General features: G+C 51.7%; 1 protein-coding gene across 1 annotated transcript in view; it reads right to left on the bottom strand.

Annotated features, from left to right (window-relative positions):
* Positions 1 to 1,326: 1,326 nt before the first annotated feature.
* MAST1 (microtubule associated serine/threonine kinase 1) overlaps positions 1,327 to 20,611 on the bottom strand; it is a gene marked incomplete at its 5' end in the record, with an annotated part of 63,270 nt that continues 43,985 nt past the window's right edge. The window contains 9 exons of the mRNA XM_015425912.1: positions 1,327 to 2,429; positions 2,472 to 2,710; positions 3,534 to 3,670; positions 3,812 to 3,934; positions 4,831 to 5,060; positions 6,325 to 6,528; positions 11,071 to 11,339; positions 13,344 to 13,507; positions 17,636 to 17,745. Coding sequence (XP_015281398.1) covers positions 1,327 to 2,429; positions 2,472 to 2,710; positions 3,534 to 3,670; positions 3,812 to 3,934; positions 4,831 to 5,060; positions 6,325 to 6,528; positions 11,071 to 11,339; positions 13,344 to 13,507; positions 17,636 to 17,745 — 2,579 coding nt within the window. The remainder of the gene's footprint in view (positions 2,430 to 2,471; positions 2,711 to 3,533; positions 3,671 to 3,811; positions 3,935 to 4,830; positions 5,061 to 6,324; positions 6,529 to 11,070; positions 11,340 to 13,343; positions 13,508 to 17,635; positions 17,746 to 20,611) is intronic.

The raw sequence follows: 20,611 nt of genomic DNA, 5'->3' as shown, positions 1-20,611 counted from the left end.
GAGGCTCACAAAGGGCCCTGTGAGGAGGTGGGGAGCCGTCAGGAGAGTACAACATTCGGGGAGACAGTGTGCTTCCTCTCTTTTAGGGATCACCGGGGCCAGCCCATGATGCCGTGGCTGCTGCGAACATCCAAAATGCATCTCCTTCCACTGCTTCACACGTTATTTGAGGCCTACTGGAACAAATCCTTTGCACGAAGGAACTTGCGGGGGATTGTGCCTCGTGGATCACGTCTGTCTCCCGCTCGCCTACCTTTATTGGGGGGGCCCCCAAAGCCACCGCCTGACCTTTCCGTCTTCATGGGAAGGCTTGGACTTGGGCTTTTCAAGGGCTGGAAGCAAGGTCGATCTTTCAGGCATCAGATACAAATCCTCTCTGAGTTTGGAACAGGTTTGCAAGCACTGGAGCGGACGGATGACCCAACCGGTTTGGCAAGAGACGCCGCTCTGATATTTCAACGGCCCACTTTAGCGGGATGTCGTAACTTCATCCTCATTTCCCCTGTCACTTGGGGAGCAAAACAACAGACTAGAGGCTTCTGCCAACTCTTCTAGCTCCCCCGCGGCAGGCAAGAAGTGAGCTGGATCGGCATGCTCGCTCTGGTTGCGAAAGATGGAACTCGCCGGCACAACCACCTGGTGGTGCAACCGGGGATGGGGGGCGCTCACGCTATCTTGTGTTGGAGCTACGCTGCCCCCTCCCCGGGGCCCTCTGCCACGTCCAAATCCCAGACGAATCAATGACAAATTCACACGACGATTTGGACACCGCTGGCTTTGCGTGCAGAGATCCCGAGGCGACGAGGACGAGAATTCGTGTTTTTTTTTGAACTTTTGCGAGTGAAACGAAATCTTCTGCGGTCAACCTTAGGCTTTCTGTACGTCTTCCGAGTTGTTAATATCCTTCTCTTGTGGATCCGTCCCCTTTCGTTGTACAAAGGAGTAGCCTGAAGCACGGGTGGGGAGGGGGGGGAAGTGATCACAGTATTAACCTTTTCAGGTATAGCACAGTCTTGCTCGTATATATATATATATTTATATATATTTATATAAATAATATAATATAATATATATAGAGGGAGATATGTATAGGTACTTTACAAGGCCTAACACAGGACATGCCATTCACGGGGAGATGGCTAGGGGAGGGGTGTGTGGCGGAGGGGGGGCTGAGATATGTACAAGTAGGTCAAGGCCAGGCCCCTTCGATGCTGACGACGTGGCTCCTTGCTACCCTACCAGCGCTGAGCTGGAAGGCAGAGACTAGGAAGGGGTTCTGGGGGTTTGGTCCTGGCGGCCAGTACAGGGAAAGGCAACCCCGATCCTTCAGTGCGCCGCCCCCTTTTTTTCCAGTGTAGGAGGCGAGGGCCGGGGGGTGTCTCCTGCGCACTTGCCCCCCGACCCCAACACAGGCACCTCTTCTTTGCCCCGCTTGGCCTTCGCCTCCGACGAGGCTCGCTTCAGTCCGTTCTTGGTCCCCTCCGGGCACAGGCAACTGGGGGTTTTGGCGCAGGTCCCCAGCGTGGTGTGCTCCTCCACCACCTCCAAGATCCACTTCTCCTTGGGCGACCCGGCCTTGTCTTGGGAGGGCTCCGGAGGCGGCTTGCCCGGCAGGCTGTGCTCTTGGCTCTTCTTGGGCTCCAGCACGATGGGGACCGGCCCCCGCGGGGCCACCTCTGCCTCGGCACTGCCCTTCCTGCCTTGCTCATGCTCCTGCACGGGGCTCAGGGCTTTAGCCAGGGCCCGATTCGCTCCGGCAAACGCCTCCTCCGTTTGCACGGCTTGGCTTCGCCTGCAGTCTCCGAGAACAGATTCTGGCCCCCTGGCCTTGGCGCCGGTTTCTGTGGGGGCCTCCCCGTCGGCAGCTCCGAAACTCAGCGGGGATTCCTGCCGGCCGAGGCGCCTGGTGGCCAGCGGCTTTGGAGCGCCGGACTCGCTGGGGCTCTCCCCGTCCGACTCGGCCAGGCTGTGGAGGCCGGGCTCGCCGTAGAAGTCCTTGCGGTATTCCGAGTGCACCACCTCCAGGCTGTGCTTCCTCACCACCACTTTCTTCTCGGAGCCGAGCGGGGAGCCCAGCTTTTCTGCCGACTGCACCCGCTTCAGGAGGGGCGAGCGAGGGGGCTCGGCGCTCTTCGGCCGGGGCCGCACCACGGGGGGAGAGGAGTGCAGCTTGGCCGGGAAGCTCTGGGTCGTGTTGGAGCTGCCCACGGTGTGGCCGGGCAGGGGTGGCGGCGAGGACTGTGTGGGGGAGGGCGTGTGGGCCAGCGGGGAGAGGGGTATGTTCCCAGCCGACTTGCAGCGGGCGGAGCGATACTGGCGGTGCAGCTTCGGGGACAGGCCGTGCAGAGTGCTGGGGCGCATGTGGTGGGACGAGGTGGCCGGTGAGTTGGGGGTGCTGGAGGCGGGGGAGCTGCTCTGCGAAGAAGCACCTGCGAGGGAGACAAAGAGAAGAAGAGGGTTGGCCTTCCTACCCGCCGGAGCGGACAGCCCTCCGCTGCTTCCCGCCGTCCTAGGCTCCCTACCTAGGTAGGCAGAGTCCGGGGTGGAGCGCAGGCTCTGGGTGGGCGACCGGGCACCCAAGCCATGGGTGGGCGAGCCGGGCAGGCTGTCGCTGGAGGACAGAGAACGATTCAGCGACGACAAGCTGCGGCTGGTGTGCAGCAGGTTCGACTGCTTGGTGATCTTGCGGAACAAGGAGCTGCGCTTCTTGCTGCGGGAGGAAGGAGGAACGGGGGAGTTAAATCCGGGGGCATGGATTCCCCCAGCACCCTTTGCTCCACGACTGGAATGCCCCCTTCCTTGAGCCCACCCTTCTGCGGATGACGCTGCCTTGTATCGATTCAGACCATCAGGGTCCAGCAATGTCAGTATTTCGACTGCCTTTCTCCACACGTACCCCAGAGGACGCAGTCGTCTGGGACCCAGAATCGGCTGGCTCTCCCGAGTTTCAAGGAGGCCAGACTGGTGATAACTAGGGCTAGGGCCTTTTCGGTGGCGGCTCCGGTCTGGTGGAACGAGCTCCCAGAGGAGATCAGGCCCCGGCAGGACCTCTCGCAGTTCCGCAGGGCCTGTAAAACGGAGCTCTTCCGCCAGGCCTTTGGAGCCGCCGCCACGAATACCTCTACCCGCCAACCACTAATATCTATGCTGGCGGAACCCTGGCCCGCTGGTCTCTTAAACGCTGCCTGTGACAGCCGCCGAAGGCCAAAGCGCTAACTGTAAAATGAGGAATGTTTCTAGTACTTTATCATGTCTTAGTTTTTAACACTGTATTTATTAATTTATGTGCTTTTATGTGACTGTATTATTGGGATTTCATTCTGTTTGCAAGCTGCCCTAGGCCGGGAGGGCAGGATAAAAAATCTAACGAACAAACAAATAAATGTTGCCCACTCTGACTGGCAGCGGCTCTTTCACATCACCTGGTCCTTTTTCACTGGAGATGTTGGTACCTGAACCTGGGACCTTCGGCATGCCAAGCAAGTGCTCCCCTGCTGAGCTACGGCCCCCTCCCTCGTTTTGGTCCTCCTCACCTCTCCTGGCCTTCTTTGGTGGTGCTCCTCTTGTTCCTCCTGGCCATCTTGGACTTGTAGCTGCTCTTGCGGGCCGGCCCAATCCGGATGGAGGTGTTCTCAAAGGGGGTGGTGGTCACCATCACCTTATTCCCGCTCTAGGGGAAGGTGAAAGAGGAGGGCTGTGAGACTGAAGCAGAAGCCCTATGTGCCGAGCCCGTAGCGGACGGAGAGATATCAGTGGCAGACCGGCAACTGTCTGTGGCAGACCGGCAACCGCCCGCCTGATTGGTACATACCTTCAGGATGAGCTCGACCACTTCGGTGTGCACCAGCCCATGCACCGGCTCGCCGTTGACGTGGGTGATGAGGTCTCCTGCGCACAGACCCGCCTCGTGAGCCGGACCGCCTTCCTCCACGTGCTGCCGGGAAAAGACGCAGACCTGATGGAAGGGCCGTCTCCTGACCCCTCCCGGCACCCCCGTTTTGCCGAGCGCCGCCGGTTGTCAGGTAGCCCTGTCATGGATCTGAGCTGATGGCAGGGCCGTCTCCTGACCCCCCAGCACCCCTGTCAGCCCTGTCATGGATTTGGAATGTGGAGGGGGTTTTCTCCTCCTCGTTCTCAGCTCTGCCCTGTCCAGCCACTGTGCGCTATCTCAGGCTTGACCTTGTAGTCTCCAGCTGCATTTACTCTGCTGGGAACCCAACGGCTTTTTTGGCTATGCTTGCTTGCTTTGCCGCGCATGCGAACTATAATCACTGGCTTCTGCTCATTGGGGGGGGGGATGTTTGAATTCACTATACGTCAGAGGCCCTTATACTGACGGCCATTCCTGACACAAGCTGTATATGTGATCATTAGTACTGGATCTATCGATAAACACTTATCTTCTTATGAAGCCCTGTGTGGTGTGACCTGACGACCTTGACAAAGTGTCAGGAATCATTCGTTCTTCGACTCGATTCTCTCAGCTGAGATGAGCGATGGCGAGGAACGCAACCTCGAGGAGGAGAACCAACTCCACCACGAGGATCAGGGCAATGAGACTGTGCCCAAGGATCAGGACACTGAAACTGTGCCCAAGGATCCTGATCCACAGGATGCGGAACAGATTGGGGCAGAACGGCTCTTCAGCCTTTTCGGAGGGGAGAGGCCTCAAGTGACCACCAAGCTGCGGGGGGCCCGTTGGGGCCGATTCAGCACGGACCCCCGTGAGACCTGGACTCTTACTTCACCCACGGGTCCGCGCAGGGAAAACTGTTATGAGCGGCGGGCTCTTGTGCTAGGCGCGTTTACCCTTGTGTCAGGCATGCTTACCCAAACAATGTGATGTACGCTGTAGACGTCACTGTCCCCCATGTACACTCGGATGGCGCGCAGTGTGAAACCGTACTTCTTCCCGGAGCGCTGGATAGTAATGGGCGAGCGCAGGCTGGTGACCGCTGGCGAATAGTCCCGTGACGGCGAAGAATCTCGGGAGGACGGGTTAGAGGAGAGCGACCTGGGGGACATGGGGCTGGCCAAGGGGGAGCTGCTGTGCTGTTCCACTGTCAGGAGAGAAGGACAAAGGGTAAGCAGGAAGGCCTCTGCAGCTGTGCGGCGTAAACCCCGAGCAGCGCCTCTGGCCTCCCCAAACGGTCAACAAAACCCAGGAGTCTGGACTCCCAACCTGCCTTGCTCAAGCCCACTGTCGCTCTCTGGTCCCTATGGCTAGCCTAGGGGAGGCTTCCAAACTTGGATGACTGAGTCGTTTCCCAGCCCGTGGTCCAGACCCTCAAGCAGGGAGGACTCGTTTGGGGGTAAAACGAGGGAGGTGGGCCTGCGTCTTTGACAGCAGTACTTCGGGACGAGTGTCTAGCAAGGCAAAAACAAGATCCTCCTGTGGTCCCAAAGGCAAATGAAGCCTGGGGGTATGTTTTGAGCTAGACAGGGGAAATGGTGCCGAGCTATGATCCCTCGTATTACCCTTCCGAGCATAGTTTTGAGCACATGGCACCGACTCCTGGTCACAGAGGGGCAACTGTCAGGGCCACATATGTGCAACAGTTCTAAGAATCTCACATTTCATGTAAAATGAAAAACAAGATTCTGGTCCTTATGGTTCTGAAGGCAGTCTTGAAAGGGTGTGCACAATAGCGGATGAAATCCCAGAAGCTAGAGGGAACCGCCGAGTGGGGAACCTTCAGCATCCTGTTTAGCACCTTCCCCTTCCCCACGAGCAGCAGAAGCGGAACAAACTACGCAAAAACAGCAGAATCTGCAGAACGGCCATGCAAAATAAAAGACAGCGTGCACATACGCATCGCCTGCATAATTTATGCGGATCGCGGAATCCCCCTTTTCCTGGCAGCAGGGTCTTTATCGCAGGATACACATAGCCCCAGCAGCTATGTGACTTATTCTAGCAGGGGGTGGGTGCAGCATGCGGGGAAGCAAGCCACGGATCCGGCAGGAGGCTCGTTTGTGGGAGGGAAACAGCCCGCGAGGGGAATGGGGACGAATGGCCTCTGTGGGGGCTGGACAAGTCTTCATCAGAATGTCCCCTTGAACCCGGCTGGTCGGGTGGAGAGGGTATAGTTCTGTGCAAGGTGGGCGAAACGTAGGAAGGATACTGTGGAAAAAGAAGGGGTCGGAAGAGTGTCGGTAGGATGGGCTTTCCGGGGAAGAGTGTGGTGCCGCTTGGAGGGTGGTGGCAGTGGTGGTTTGTGGGCACTGGAAGAGGAGACGGGCTCAAAGCGTGGTGGGTCAGTGCTGTGCCTGCTGGTCTGGGGGTGGGTGTGCGGAGGGGGGGCAAGAGGAGGAGGGCCGTACCTGTGGGGATAATGACGGACAGCGCAGTAGCTGAGGCGGATTTGATGACCTTGCCCCCAGTGCGGGGACTGCGCTTCTCAGCCGTAGAGTCCCCTGAGAGCTGCTGGTGCCGGGCCCGACGCAGCACCAAGTCATTGGTAGCTTTGGGGGCTGATGGGTCCAGCTCCTTTGGGGGCTGCAGCTCACCCGCTTTTGATTTATCGCCTATTGGGGAGTGGAGAGAGAGGGATGATGACGCCAGCCCTGCATCACAGGACCCCCCTCCAGGGCCCACCGGGGCCCCACCTCAGGCACTGCCCCCCTCCAACCCCCCCACAGGAGATCTCGAGCGCTCTGCCCCACGCTCCCCCTTTCCTTTTCAAACGGCTGGCAGGTGTCCCACTCTTCAGGGGAAATCGACCCAGCCGTACCTCCTCACTATAAAATGCAGGACGTGGGAGGCATTTCGTGTACCCCGGGCAGGGGACCAGAGACCCTGGGTTCAAATCCTGGTTTGTCTAAGAACCTCACAGGAATGGTGGGGAAAGGGGGAAAAAGAGAATGGCTCCTTAGCACTTTGCATGCCCAAAGCGCTGTACACATCTGACATCGCTAATGCCAAGTTACCTGTCCTCACGACGGGTGATCCGGGTCCACAGATCAGGTGAAGCGGCTTTGGGGCAACCTGGGCTGCCGCAGGACTGAAGCCCCCCAAGCTGGGCTCTTCAGGCGGCCAGGTTCCCCTAGGAGATTACTACCCCGTCGCTTCCTAGCCAGAAAGGGCCAGCTCGTAGGGTATCATGCGTTGCGAGACCCCTTTTCCATCCCATTTCCTCCAAAAATACTACGTGGGAAGCCGGTGGCAAGGGACTCTATGCCATCCACTGGGGAGCTGGCATAAGAAGGATCACAGTGTCTAAAGCAGAGGCTCCCCAACTTATTTGGCCTTCCACCCCCTTTTTAGGAAATCTCGGCGCCCCCCTTGTAAATCTACCTTCAAAAAGTGGGCAAAAAGATGCAGTGACAAATTAGCACCCAGGGCTCCTACCGCCCACCTGGGTCGTTCCAGCGCCCCTTTGTGGATCAAAGTAACAGCGGAAGCACTGTAAGAAGACGCTAAATAAAGCTCAAGTAAATAAACTTGTGTGTAGTTATTTTCATATTGTGCAACATTTGCATACTAAAGTCTACAAAGGTCATAAGGTCTACAAAGGGAAGTACAATTTTTAAACCATCAAGAATTAAGTACAAAATGAATCCACATTACAGAGGAATCAAACTGAATTGTAGACTTTGCAGACTTTATTACCTTTGTAGACTTTAGTATACAACAACAACAATTTATTAGTATGGTCACTTACCAAATACGTAAAAGAACCGAAAAGACACCAGCCAGTAAAACAGTAAAACAGTAAAATGCATACAGAGGCTATCCAGAACACCAAACATTAAAATGTTAGGAATAAAATTAAAATATTATTAGATAATTAAAAAACTCTGTTTAAGTACAGTATTCACTATCTAACTGCTAATAGCTTGTCTCCGGATTTTGACTGCCTGCATGGCAAATTCTAGGAGCTGCGGTGGCTCAAGTGGTTAAGACGCTGAACTGCAGGCTGTGGAAGGTTGGTAGTTCAGCCGTTCGAGACTCGGGTGCCGCATGATGGAGTGAGCTCCCATCTCTAGTTCCAGCTCCTGCCAACCTAGCAGTTCGAAAGCAAGAAATTGCAAGTAGATAAATCGGCCAGGTTCCCCTAGGAGATTACTACCCCGTCGCTTCCTAGCCAGAAAGGGCCAGCTCGTAGGGTATCATGCGTTGCGAGACCCCTTTTCCATCCCATTTCCTCCAAAAATACTACGTGGGAAGCCGGTGGCAAGGGACTCTATGCCATCCACTGGGGAGCTGGCATAAGAAGGATCACAGTGTCTAAAGCAGAGGCTCCCCAACTTATTTGGCCTTCCACCCCCTTTTTAGGAAATCTCGGCGCCCCCCTTGTAAATCTACCTTCAAAAAGTGGGCAAAAAGATGCAGTGACAAATTAGCACCCAGGGCTCCTACCGCCCACCTGGGTCGTTCCAGCACCCCTTTGTGGATCAAAGTAACAGCGGAAGCACTGTAAGAAGACGCTAAATAAAGCTCAAGTAAATAAACTTGTGTGTAGTTATTTTCATATTGTGCAACATTTGCATACTAAAGTCTACAAAGGTCATAAGGTCTACAAAGGGAAGTACAATTTTTAAACCATCAAGAATTAAGTACAAAATGAATCCACATTACAGAGGAATCAAATTGAATTGTAGACTTTGCAGACTTTATTACCTTTGTAGACTTTAGTATACAACAACAACAATTTATTAGTATGGTCACTTACCAAATACGTAAAAGAACCGAAAAGACACCAGCCGGTAAAACAGTAACATGAATACAGACGCTATCCAGAACAGCAAACATTAAAATGTTAGAATAAAATTAAAATATTATTAGATAATTAAAAAACTCTGTTTAAGTACAGTATTCACTATCTAACTGCTAATAGCTTGTCTCCGGATTTTGACTGCCTGCATGGCAAATTCTAGGAGCTGCGGTGGCTCAAGTGGTTAAGACGCTGAACTGCAGGCTGTGGAAGGTCGGTAGTTCAGCCGTTCGAGACCCGGGTGCCGCATGACGGAGTGAGCTACCATCTCTAGTTCCAGCTCCTGCCAACCTAGCAGTTCAAAAGCAAGACATTGCAAGTAGATAAATAGGTACCTCTTCAGTGGGAAGGTAACAGCATTCCATGCACCTTGGTGTTTAGTCATGCCGGCCACATGACCACGGAAACGTCTTCGGACAGCGCTGGCTCTTCGGCTTTGAAACAGACCTGAGCACCGCATCCCTAGAGTCGGATTCGACTGGCTTTCGAGCAAGGGAACCTTTACCTTTACCTATGGCAAATTCTGCCATGTTTAAAGTAGTTTCCTGGTCTTTGTCCGCCAGCAACTTATCTAGGTAAAATCTTTCATTTCTCCCAGGAAATCGAGAACAAATCAGGGTTATATAAATATCTCTAATACTTTGATACATTTTATAAACTTTAGTATACAAATGCTGCCCAATATGAAATTAAGTACACACAAGTTAATTAATTTATTCGATTCTTATTTAGCGTCTTATTACAGTGCTTTGGGCTGTTACTTTGATCCACTGGGGGGGGGGGCCCTGCGTGCCACAAGCACAGGAACCCGACTGCCAGACCTTCCGTTCTCCTGAGATCAGAGCTCCACCGTACGAGACTGTGTTGTCAGACATGTCTTGTCAGACATGTCCCTGACAAAACGTGAAAACAACCTCACGCTTCAGCCTTAGTCCCGATGATTCTACAAATGTAGAAGAACACAAGAAACAGAGGCAACCCACTTAAAGATCTCATGATTTTTCAGAATCTTCGAGCATCGACAGCTGCCGCGTCAATCTCCGGGCGGGGAAGCCGATCGGGCCATCTGGGCGTAGCGCACCGCTCTCCCTTCCCCTCCTGAAAGTTTTAAAGGGAAATCCGGCTGATCGGAGGGTCACGTGCTCCCCGCAAATCAGCCGAAGAGCCCTTTAAATCTTGCAGGAGGGGATGGAGAGGGGCGCCAAACCAGAATTTTTTTTGTTTGCCCCCACAAGCCACAAAATCCTGGCTATGGGTCTGGGGGGGGGACACCCACAACCTTCAAAGAATGAAGTCATGTCCCCCCCCCCAAAAAAAAACCCCTGGGAAATAAAGCCATTAATGAAACGACTGGGTGTTACCGGAGAGAGCGCCACCCCTTTTTTTAGTGCATGCTTGTTTCGTTTTTAAAGGGACTCCACGAATATTCTGCAGCAGGCCAGGCGAATCCTCCACTTGGCTACGAAGCACAACGTAAAAGGAAGCGGCTGACCCGGGGTGGCTCCAGGGCCTCTGACGGGGGGCAGACTCCAGGCAACACCAAGGGCAGCCCCAGACGGGAGGCAGACAGATCCAACCCACGGGGCACCCCGTCGACTGGGTTAGATCTCCTACAGAAGGACCGCTGAAAAGACTGGGCACTGCACCAATGAATGGGATTATCGGGGAGGGGACCGGTACTTTGATTTCCTGCCTCACGCACCAAAATGTTTCTTGCCCGGGCCTGTATCCAATCTTTGCTCCTGACACTCAGTCAACCACATTGCACAGAGCACAACTGCGAGAGGTGTGCGCCTCCCCCCGCCCCGAGGAATGAGAGAGAGAGAGAGAGACAGAGAGACAGAGAGACAGAGACAGAGAGTTTACATCTTCCGGGCAACAAAAAAAAATTGCCACTCTGAGTGCTGGGAAATTATAATTTCCCTGCAGCTGTCAGCTGCAGCAAGACATGCCCTGCACCTACCGGCAACGGTTTAGCTATTGCGTAATAAAACCTATCTGCTGGGAGGCCTTTATGGGCCAAATGTTTTCCTGAGGTTTACAACGACATCGAAATGGGACCGGAGACGTTGGAGCCTTTCGGCAGACATCGAAATGCCTTTGCCCGTATCGTGCCCGCTTCTCTTCCCCTCTCCTCAAAAGTGGGCCAAAATGTATCTCCCCGGAGAGGAGACGGGAAGGGACAGGAGGAATTCTGTTGACTTGACAAAAGAATACAAAGAGCCACAGCGACCCCCTAGTTAGGGTCCTGTAGGCCTATCTCACGGTCGCCTCCGGTCTGTCACTCCCTTAACCTACCAGAGTGACACGTTTTCACAAAGGGCTTTCCCGCATGGCCTTCAGCGCTGCTCACCTGCCTCGACCTCTCCAGGGGCAGGGCAGTGCCCCGCGTCGGCAGGCGCCCCTTCCTTGCTCTCCTTGCTCTCGGCCTGCGGAGCGGCCCCTGCGGCCCCGTTTTCCGCGAGAGCCTTCACGGGCCCCTTGGCCAGCGTCTCACTGTCGGTTTCCAGCGGCACAGCAAAACGGTTGGTGTCCATCAGGGCCGAAAAACGGCGGCGTGCGCCCAAGGGGGGGCTGGAGTCGCTTTCTGTGTAAGACGACTCGGAGGCGGAGAGGCGCTTCCTGTGAGACAGAAGCAAACACACTGGCTAGGAGGAGGAGGAAGAAGAGGAAGACGTTGGTTTTATACCCTGCCCTTCACTACCCAAAGGAGTCTCAGAGCGGCTTACAAGTCTTCTTCCTCTCCCCACAGCAGACACCCTGTGAGGTAGGTGGGGCTGAGAGAGCTCTGAGAGAACTGCTCTTGAGAGAACAGCTCTGAGAGAACTTGTGACTGGCCCATACAAACTCCTTTGCCTTCCCCTCCCCACAACAGACACCCTGTGAGGTAGGTGGGGCTGAGAGAGCTCTGAGAGAACTGCTCTTGAGAGAACAGCTCTGAGAGAACTTGTGACTGGCCCAAGGTCACCCAGCTGGCTGCAAGTGGAGGAGTGGGGGGATCAAGTCCGGTTCTCCCAGATTAGAGTCCGCCGCTCTTAACCACTACCCCACAACTGGTTCAATGGAGATCTGAAATCTAATCAGGGCTATAGCATGGGCCCCGACATGATGACTGTAGATACCGTGGTGCCCAATGACACCTTTCCTGGTGCCCGCCAAGTGTTTTTAGACGACAGGCCAGGGCCACGTGGAGCTTTGCCCAGCAAGGCTTCTGACAGGCCACTGAAGATCTGATCAGCTGCCACCAGAGCACAACGATCTTGACTGTGTGACTGAGGTAAGCGGAGGCAGCCATTTTGTGGCAGGCTCTGCCTCCTGCGGCAGCCATTTTGTGGCTGCCTTCCCCACACTGCTAGAAATCCCAAAGGTGCCTGCAGACTCAAAAGGGCTGGGGACACTTGAGCGACAGGTTCGGTGGGTTCAAATTTTAAACGGAATTATTTTTGAGGCTCTTCTGCCACAACCTATAATAAGGAATGAAAAAGACAATAATAGATGGAGATAGACCGCTTCCCCCCCCCCAGCCACACACACACGGGGCAATCGCTTCCTTTCATCAAACTGTATAATCTCATATTTCCTTCGATATCTGAACAAAGCTCTGAGGCTTTCGAAATACATAACTTTCTTTAAAGGTTAACACGCGGCTTTAATTGGTTTGCTGGGTCACCGAGATGACGAATTCATTGAAGGTTTGTAATGGAACGAATCCGTCGACCGTTTAAAAATCAGCTGACACTAATACCCCCCCCCCCGGCGGGCGTGTGAAATGATGTTAAGGAAGGGACTTCCTTGCCTTCAACGACGGCCAGGGGTCATTTCCTATGGGAGCTCACAGGAGTGGAGCTACGGCAGTAAGGAGCCCAGGGGGTGGGCACATGCAACAAGCCCCGCCCCCTGCTCCCAGCAGCCCTCAGTCGGGCCGCGAGGAGCAAGAAGCAGCTAGGTAAGTCGCAGAGCCCCCCCCCCCCGACCTGAGCCCCCCCCCCCAGCCCGCCTTCAGGTACAAGCTCTCCCTCCTCGGTGAGGGCAGATCTGCTACCCAATAGCTAGGAATCCAAAACAGTCCAGTGGCACCTTTAAGATCAAGTTTTATTCAGGTACAAGCTCTCCCTCCTCTGCGAGAACAGATCTTCACATTCTCCCCCCCAGTAGCTAGCAATCCAAAACAGTCCAGTGGCACCTTTAAGACCAAGTTTTATTCAGGTACAAGCTCTCCCTCCTCTGCGAGGACAGATCTTCACATTCCCCCCCCCCAATAGCTAGGAATCCAAAACAGTCCAGTGGAGCCTGAGCGGTGGGTGTTGCCTTCTGACACACTTCCGGTGATGTCAGGGGGTGTGGCATATGCAAATAAGTTATGCTAATGGGTTACGCTAATGAGCTCCTGCACCTCTTTTTCTACGGAATGACCCCTGACGACGGCTAAGAATAGCCAGCTCCCAAAGATCTGAGGGACAGAAGGTGTGAGTAGATCCCTTGAACACCCTCGAAACCCCGGGGTTTATCTCTTGGACAAAAGGCCGCAGCCCTGTGGCCCCCCTCCCCCAATTCTCCCCGTCACGTAGCTTCCTCCGGGTCTAGAAAAGGAGCCCTGGCTGAAGGCGTGTGCTGAGTAGGACTCACATCTCCGGAGAGTTCGTGCGCCAGCTCTTGTCTCGAAGCGTGAAGCTGCCCAAGCTCTCCCGCTTCCCCATCTTCTCGTCCTTGTGTTTGTTGCTCTGGTCCCGCTTCGTGACGCTGGGAGCCTTCTGCTCGTGCTGGGACAGGTGCTCCATGCTGCTGTACACCTGGGGGGCAGGTGACAAAAGATTCAGAGAAGGCGTTAGAGAAGACAGCCGCCCCCAAGGAGGGCTCTGCAGCATCGTTTTCGGGTCATCTGTTGACCTATCGAGCCACGGGGCCATCCGAAAGGTACGATGATTCAAGGCCAGGAGCATCTTCGGGGTGAAAAGACTGTCGGGGTATCAGCTTTCCAGAGTCCAAGCTCAGGATATAGGAAGAAGAAGAAGAGGAGGTGGAGGAGGGGATTGGATTTACACCCCACCCTTCACTACCCAAAGGTGTCTCAGAGCAGTTTACAAACTCCTTTCCCCTCCCCTCCCCTCCCTACAACAGACAACCTGTGAGCAATGCTCCCTCTAAGCTGTGGAGTCTTGTGAGCAAGATTTCAACTTTGTGAGCTACCGGCATTAAAGTTGTGAGCCAGCGATTTGGCTACTGCATAAATTAGTTTGCTCTGGAGCCATCCTTCCTGAGCTAAGACGAAAATGTGTGAGCTGGAGGCTAGAAAACTGTGAGCTAGCTCACCCCAACTCAGCTTAGAGTTGTGAGGTAGGTGGCTCTGAGAGAAACTGTTTTTTTTTCAAGAACAGCTCTGACAGAACCATGGCTTGCCCAAGGTCTTCCAGCAGGTGCAAGTGGAGGAGTGGGGAATCAAACCCGGTTCTCCCAGATTAAAGTCCACGCACTTAACCACTACACCAAACTGAAGGGGCTTAAAAGCTTAGGATACAGGATGAAGATGCTCAAAAGCTTATTGGGAACCAAAAGGTTGAGCAACTAGAGAATAAAATAAAATAAAGCTATTTATACACAGTACACAGAATTTTAGGATTAAAAACGACATATGTGAGGTACCATTAAAAGGTCAGATCATAGTATATGGCAACAAGGTGAAGTCGCGTGTCACATAACAGAGAATCACAATAATGGTTACACATGTATATTAACCAATGCGTTTTGGCCCAAAGAGCCGTCTTCAGTCGTCAAGACTGTACTAACACGCACACAAAACTGTAACTATATCAATATAAAATATCTTTTTGAGCCCAGGCAGGTTGTATATCAGTCACTAAAAAAGTGAAGCTCCAAATAATGGTTAGAAGTCAAGTCTCCATAAACTAAGGAGCCCTCACTCATCAGAGATGGTAACTAAGGACCCCCATTCTGTCATGGGCGGTAGATAAATTCCCAGCGTGTGTTCATGTGCAAACTAGAGATCCCCTCTCTGATGAGCAAAAGCTCCTTAGTTTATGCAGAACTGACTCACAACGATTTGTCGCAGGCAGTGTCTAGAAAGGTTCTCTACTGGCGGCCATGACTTTGGTATGGATCTCCTCGGGGTCCCTTTTGAACACTCCTTTTCCAATAGGTTCCCCTTACAAGTGACCGAATGAGGCGAGAGGATCCAGGCAGAGTAACAAACTAATAACAACCTTGAAAGACTACAGGCCTGTCTTTTTCGCCAACTTCTAGGCGTTTCTAACTGTGTTCCATACTCTTCTCTTTGTTTAGAACTGGGCCAACGTTTTATAAATACTAAATGTTGGTTATTAACTTTTAAATTTTGGTTGAAAATACATTTCAGATAGTCACCAAATTTTTTGATCTCACAGTTTAAAAATGATGCTTATAGCGCATCCTGGTTGTCATATATTGAGAAGGAAATTAGTCAAATTGGCTTTTCCTTAGAGTATTTCTATTCACTGGATGAAGTCCCTATTTTCCAGATTATTAAAGAGATTACTTGACCTTGAACTCCAAATCTTACGTCCTGCACAATTTTGCATACTTTCTCAGGCTCAGTTGAATCTCCCAATACAATATGGCCAGATGGCCCACTATCTTCACAACGTAGTCCGGCCTTCGCACCGTAGAGCCTTTACACTAGCCCAACTAAATGTGTTTCCTTCGAAAGAGCTTTCAGGTCGGTTTAATAAAATTCCCCCTCATGAGAGGTTATGTTCTTGTCCTTTAAAATCTGTGGATTCAATATAGCATATTATTTTTGACTGCCAATTTCACTCAGTCTTACGCAAAGAATTGTCGTCATCTTTATTTCCTCCTAATTATAGTTCTAATAGGGAAAAAGCTATTCAATGCCTCCTAAAGGATGCTAATCCTAATATTACAGCTCTAGTGGTCACGTTTCTTGCCGAAGTAGTCAAAGTTAGATCTACTCTAGTCAAGGACTGACTTATATTATTATGTTTTATATATCCATACCATGTTATTGTACATCTATGTACTTACTGCTATGCCATTAAAGGTATTTGACTTTGAGTAACAAACCATTTTTATTAAAGAGATTTAACAATAACGATGATTCAATAATGTGCAGGAAAAATGAGCACAGTAAAAGGCAGGTAAACCAGCAAATAATAAATCACAGAGCCTAAAGGGTGACCTGGGAAACGAAGGCCCCAACAGCCACTCGAATACAAGCTTCCCTGGAGCTGCTAGGCCTCCCGAGAGCCTGTAGGCCGCACCGCTAGAGAATCATGACACCATTATTTGGGACTGCACTTTTTTAGTGACCTACCTAGCCTCAAAAAAAGATATTTTACACTGATATAGTTAACAGTTCTGTGAGTTAGCACAATTTTGACCACCGAAGAAGGCCCTCAGGGCCGAAACGCATTGAGCCCTTTGGTTAATATACATGCGTAACTATTATTGTGATTCTCTGTTATTGGACATGTAACTTCATCTTGTCGCTGAATGCTATGATCTGACTTTTTAATGGTACCTCACGTATGTCGTTTTTAATCCTAAGATTTTGTAATTTGTAACAAATTTGTCATAAGGATTTGTAAGAAAGAGCTGCATTTTGTTTTATTTTCTAGTTGCTTGACCTTTCGGTCCCTGACTCGATTTTCAGGTTGGGCTTTTGTTCCCTTTTGCCTTTCGCTCGAAATTTCATGCCCTGAAAATCTGGTCGGTCTCTTAAGACACAGCTGGACCTGAATCGGGCTCTTTGACTGCAGACCGACATGGCTACGGGCTGAAACTATCTTCAGACCAACAGGGTTGCCCTTTCAAGCCGGACAAAATCCAATCAATCAATCAATCATCCATCAATCATCTATCTATCTATCCATCAATCATCCAACCATCCATCCATCCATCCATCCATCCATCTATCCATCCATCCATCTATCCATCCATCCATCCAGCTATCATCCATCCAGCTATCATCCATCCATCTATCTATCCATCTATCCATCCATCTATCTATCATCCATCAATCATCCATCAATCATCCATCAATCATCCATCTATCTATCATCTATCTATCTCTCCTCCATCTATCATCCATCTATCATCCATCTATCATCCATTAATCATCCATCTCTCTCTCTCTCTCTCTCTCTCTCTCTCTCTCTCTCTATCGATCGATCGATCGATCGACCGACCGACCGACCGACCGACCTATCAGCTATCTATCAGCTATCTTTCGGCTATGCTCCTGCAGAGTGCAGGGGGTTGGACTAGATGACCTGCAGGTCCCTTCCAACTCTAACATTCTATGATTTATCATCCATCCATCCATCCATCCATCCATCCATCCATCCATCCATCCATCCATCCATCCATCCATCCATCCATCCATCCATCCATCCATCCATCCATCCATCCATCCATCCATCCATCCATCCATCCATCCATCCATCCATCCATCCATCCATCCATCCATCCATCCATCCATCCATCCATCCATCCATCCATCCATCCATCCATCTAATTCATACCCCGCCCTCCCCATGAAGCATCTTTTAAAGTGAAGAAGAATGGCAGCTTCTTAACTGAAGCAAAATCGGAACCCGGGATTTCCCAGCTCATCCTCTGTGCCTGCCCCACTCCTCTATAGCTCACTAGACCAACGCTCCCTCTAAGCTGTGGAGTCTTGTGAGCAAAAATTCTACTTTGTGAGCTTCTGGCATTAAAGCTGTGAGCGAGCGATTTGGCTACGGCATAAATTAAGTTTTCTCTGGAGCCAGCCTTCCTGAGCTGAGACAACAATGTGTGAGCTGGAGGCTAAAAAAAACTGTGAGCTAGCTCACACTAACTCAGCTTAGAGGGAACGTTGCATAAGACTAAACGACGAAATTCAATGCATCGCAACCAGTGAGGACTCCACCTTTTCGGGGGGAGCAGGACGAGAACTGCCGGATCTCCACCGGCTCATCTTCTGTCGTGTCGTCTTCGTCATAGGAGTTGATGTGGTGGTAGCGGTCGGAACGGGCTGCCAAAGAGAAGAAACTGTTGGAGTTTACAGAGGTTTTGGGTGTCGTGCCGAGGGTCTCTCTCTGTCCCAGGTAGGCCCAGCACAAACTCTGAGAAGAGGAACCTCTCAAGAGGTTAGGGGAAAGGCGGCTTATCAGTGTTTTAAATAGGTAAGCAATCTGCTGTATTCATAGGAGTAGAAAAGAGCAAGAGTCCGTGAGCACCCTTGTCACGATCTGGGCTGTGTAAGCACGGCCTAGCAGGCCTAGCAAGCCTGTGTAGCAGTAGGTGAGACTAGGCATACAACTCCCAGAAGCCCCTGGGAGGTTTTGGAGCCAAAATGGACCAATAGGGAAGAAGAGGGCTGGGGAACAAAAGGGCTGGTGCCAGAACAGAAGCTGTTCTTTCTTCCAGAGGGCAGAGCCAGAAGGAAGGCTGCTGCAGGAGGAAAACCCTCATCCTGAGGGAAGGGTGAGTAGTCTAGTGCCACTTGGAATAGTGAGCTAGGGACAGTATATATTTAGACGTGCGTTAGGGCATTTGATTTCTTTTCACCCACTTACTGTTATAATTCTGCACCTTGTTGTTTGACCTCCTATAAAATAAACCTTTTTCCTTGTACTCTGCCTGGTCCTCACGCCTGTTATTTGGCCAAAAGGGAGGTCTGAAGGTCTTGGGAGGCTGCTCTGGGCCTTCTCAAGGGAACCTAAACCCAGAGTGGTGGCAGCGTCAGGTGACACCCCAAAAGCCTAACAAAATTTGTGACAGGGAGGAACTTTTGTGAGTCACGCAGTGGCTCACGAAAGCTCCTCCCCTGCCACAAATTTTGTTAGGCTTTAAGATGCTACTGGACTCTTGCTCTTTGGTACCTGAAGCAGTGACTCACAAAAGCACAACACTACTACAAAGTTTGTTAGGCTTTAAGGCACTACCGGGCTCTTGCTTTTTGGCACCTGAAGAAGTGAGCCAGCGACTCGCTCAATCTCCTCCTCAGCCACAAATGTTGTTAGGCTTTAAGGCACTACTGGACTCGTGCTCTTTGGTATCTGAAGAAGTATCCTGCCATGAACTCCGTTAGTCTTTAAGGCAGGGGTGTCAAACAAACGGCCCGGGGGCCGGATGAGGCCCCCGGAGGGCTTCCATCAGGCCCGCTGTGGAACTGGCCGTTTCCTGCTTCCCGTTCTGCTGCTGCTGCTGCTGCATCATAGCTCGCTTCGTCAGACTCTCTTAATCACTCAGCCATCTCATGTTTCCCCCTGGGTCCTAGACTCAGAACTCTGAGCATGAGATTTCCGTGAAGAATGTCAGTAAGTCAAAAGTAGTTTTGCAGCTTACAGAGCTAATGTTTTAAGCATGTTTTTATTTTCAGTTAAAAAAATCTTTGTGTTTGTGTGTCCTTTATAAAGTTTATATCTCTGCTACCTGGCATCACATTTTATGACACACACGGCCCGGCCCAACAAGGTCTCATTTATGTCAGATCCGGCCCTCGTAACAAATGAGTTCGACACCCCCGCTTTAAGGTTCTACTGGACTCTTGCTCTTTTTTGTTAGTCTTTAAGGTGCTCCTGGACGCTTGCTCTTTTCTCCTGCTACAGACAGACTAGCACGGACCATCTTGATCTTCCTGCTGTATCCATGCTCTTGCGTGAATGATCCCATTACAAATAGGAAGACGACGTCTCAAAAAGGAAGATGTGATTCGACCCACACGGCTACCAGTGTTCCCTCTAAGCTAAGTTAGCGTGAGCCGGCTCACAGTTTTTTAGCCTCCAGTTCACACTTTTTCACCTTTGCTCAGGAAGGATGGCCCCAGAGCAAACTAATTTATACAGCTGCCAAATCGCTTGCTCACAGCTTTGATGACAGTAGCTCACTGTCTTTGCTCACAAGACTCCACAGCTTAGAGGGAACACTGACGTTGACGTCTCCCCCCCCCCCCCCCGAAAGTCATTTCAGCTCTACGTAACCAACTCCCTACAAAGAGGGTGTCCGTTCAGCAATAATGCCACTGCTTGGACAGATATTCTGGGCTGTGCCAGTCTTCCAGAGAACGTTCGAGTCTGTGTGTTGGTGACCTTCCTGAGGCAGTGAGCCCCATAGATGTGGGGTACCTCCTGTTTTCCCTGCTTACCACTGCCTCGGACTACAAACTGGCACCGCAAGTTACTGACCAACATCTCTGAGAAGGGACGTTTTCGGGGGGAAAGGGGGTGGTAGCCGTTCATGGAGTGCATCTGGGAAGGGAGGCATGTGGGCAGAAGACGGTGGAAGACCACTGCTGGACTCGCTCCGTCGGTTAACATAGAATTTGGATGCCAAGAGGGGCAGTGCTTGCGATCAACAGGAGCGCCGTGGTGGCCCCCTAAGGACTAACCAGCTTTTTGTTGTCTTCCTGTTTGTAGGGGGATCTTTCGCCTTCTAAGTGAAGCTCTATTCTGCTATGGTCAGGCCCCACCTGGAGTCCTGTGTCCAGTTTCGGACACCACATTTTAGGAAGGATGTTGACAAGCTCGAGCGTGTCCAGAAGAGGGCAACCAGGATGGTGAGAGGGTTGGAATCCAAGTCTTACGAGGAAAGGCTGAAAGAGTTGGGTCTGTTTAGCCTGGGAAAGAGAAGGCTTAGAGGGGACATGATTGCAGTCTTCAAGTATCTGAAGGGCTGTCATGTAGAAGATGGAGCAGATCTATTTTCTCTTGCTCCGCATTGCAAGACTAGATCTAATGGGTGGAAATTACAAGGGAGTCGTTACCGGCTAAATATCAGGAGAAACTTCCTAACTGTAAGAGTGGTTGAGCCGTGGAACAGCCTGCCTCAGGAGGTGGTGGATGCTCCTTTGCTGGACGTTTCCAAGTGGAGGCTGGACGACCATCTTTCGGGTATGT

The sequence above is a fragment of the Gekko japonicus genome, unplaced genomic scaffold (assembly GCF_001447785.1).
Source record: "Gekko japonicus isolate JY-2015 unplaced genomic scaffold, Gekko_japonicus_V1.1 scaffold3219, whole genome shotgun sequence".
In the NCBI taxonomy this organism is placed as follows: Eukaryota; Metazoa; Chordata; class Lepidosauria; order Squamata; family Gekkonidae; genus Gekko; species Gekko japonicus.
This window is presented reverse-complemented; position numbering and strand designations above follow the sequence as displayed.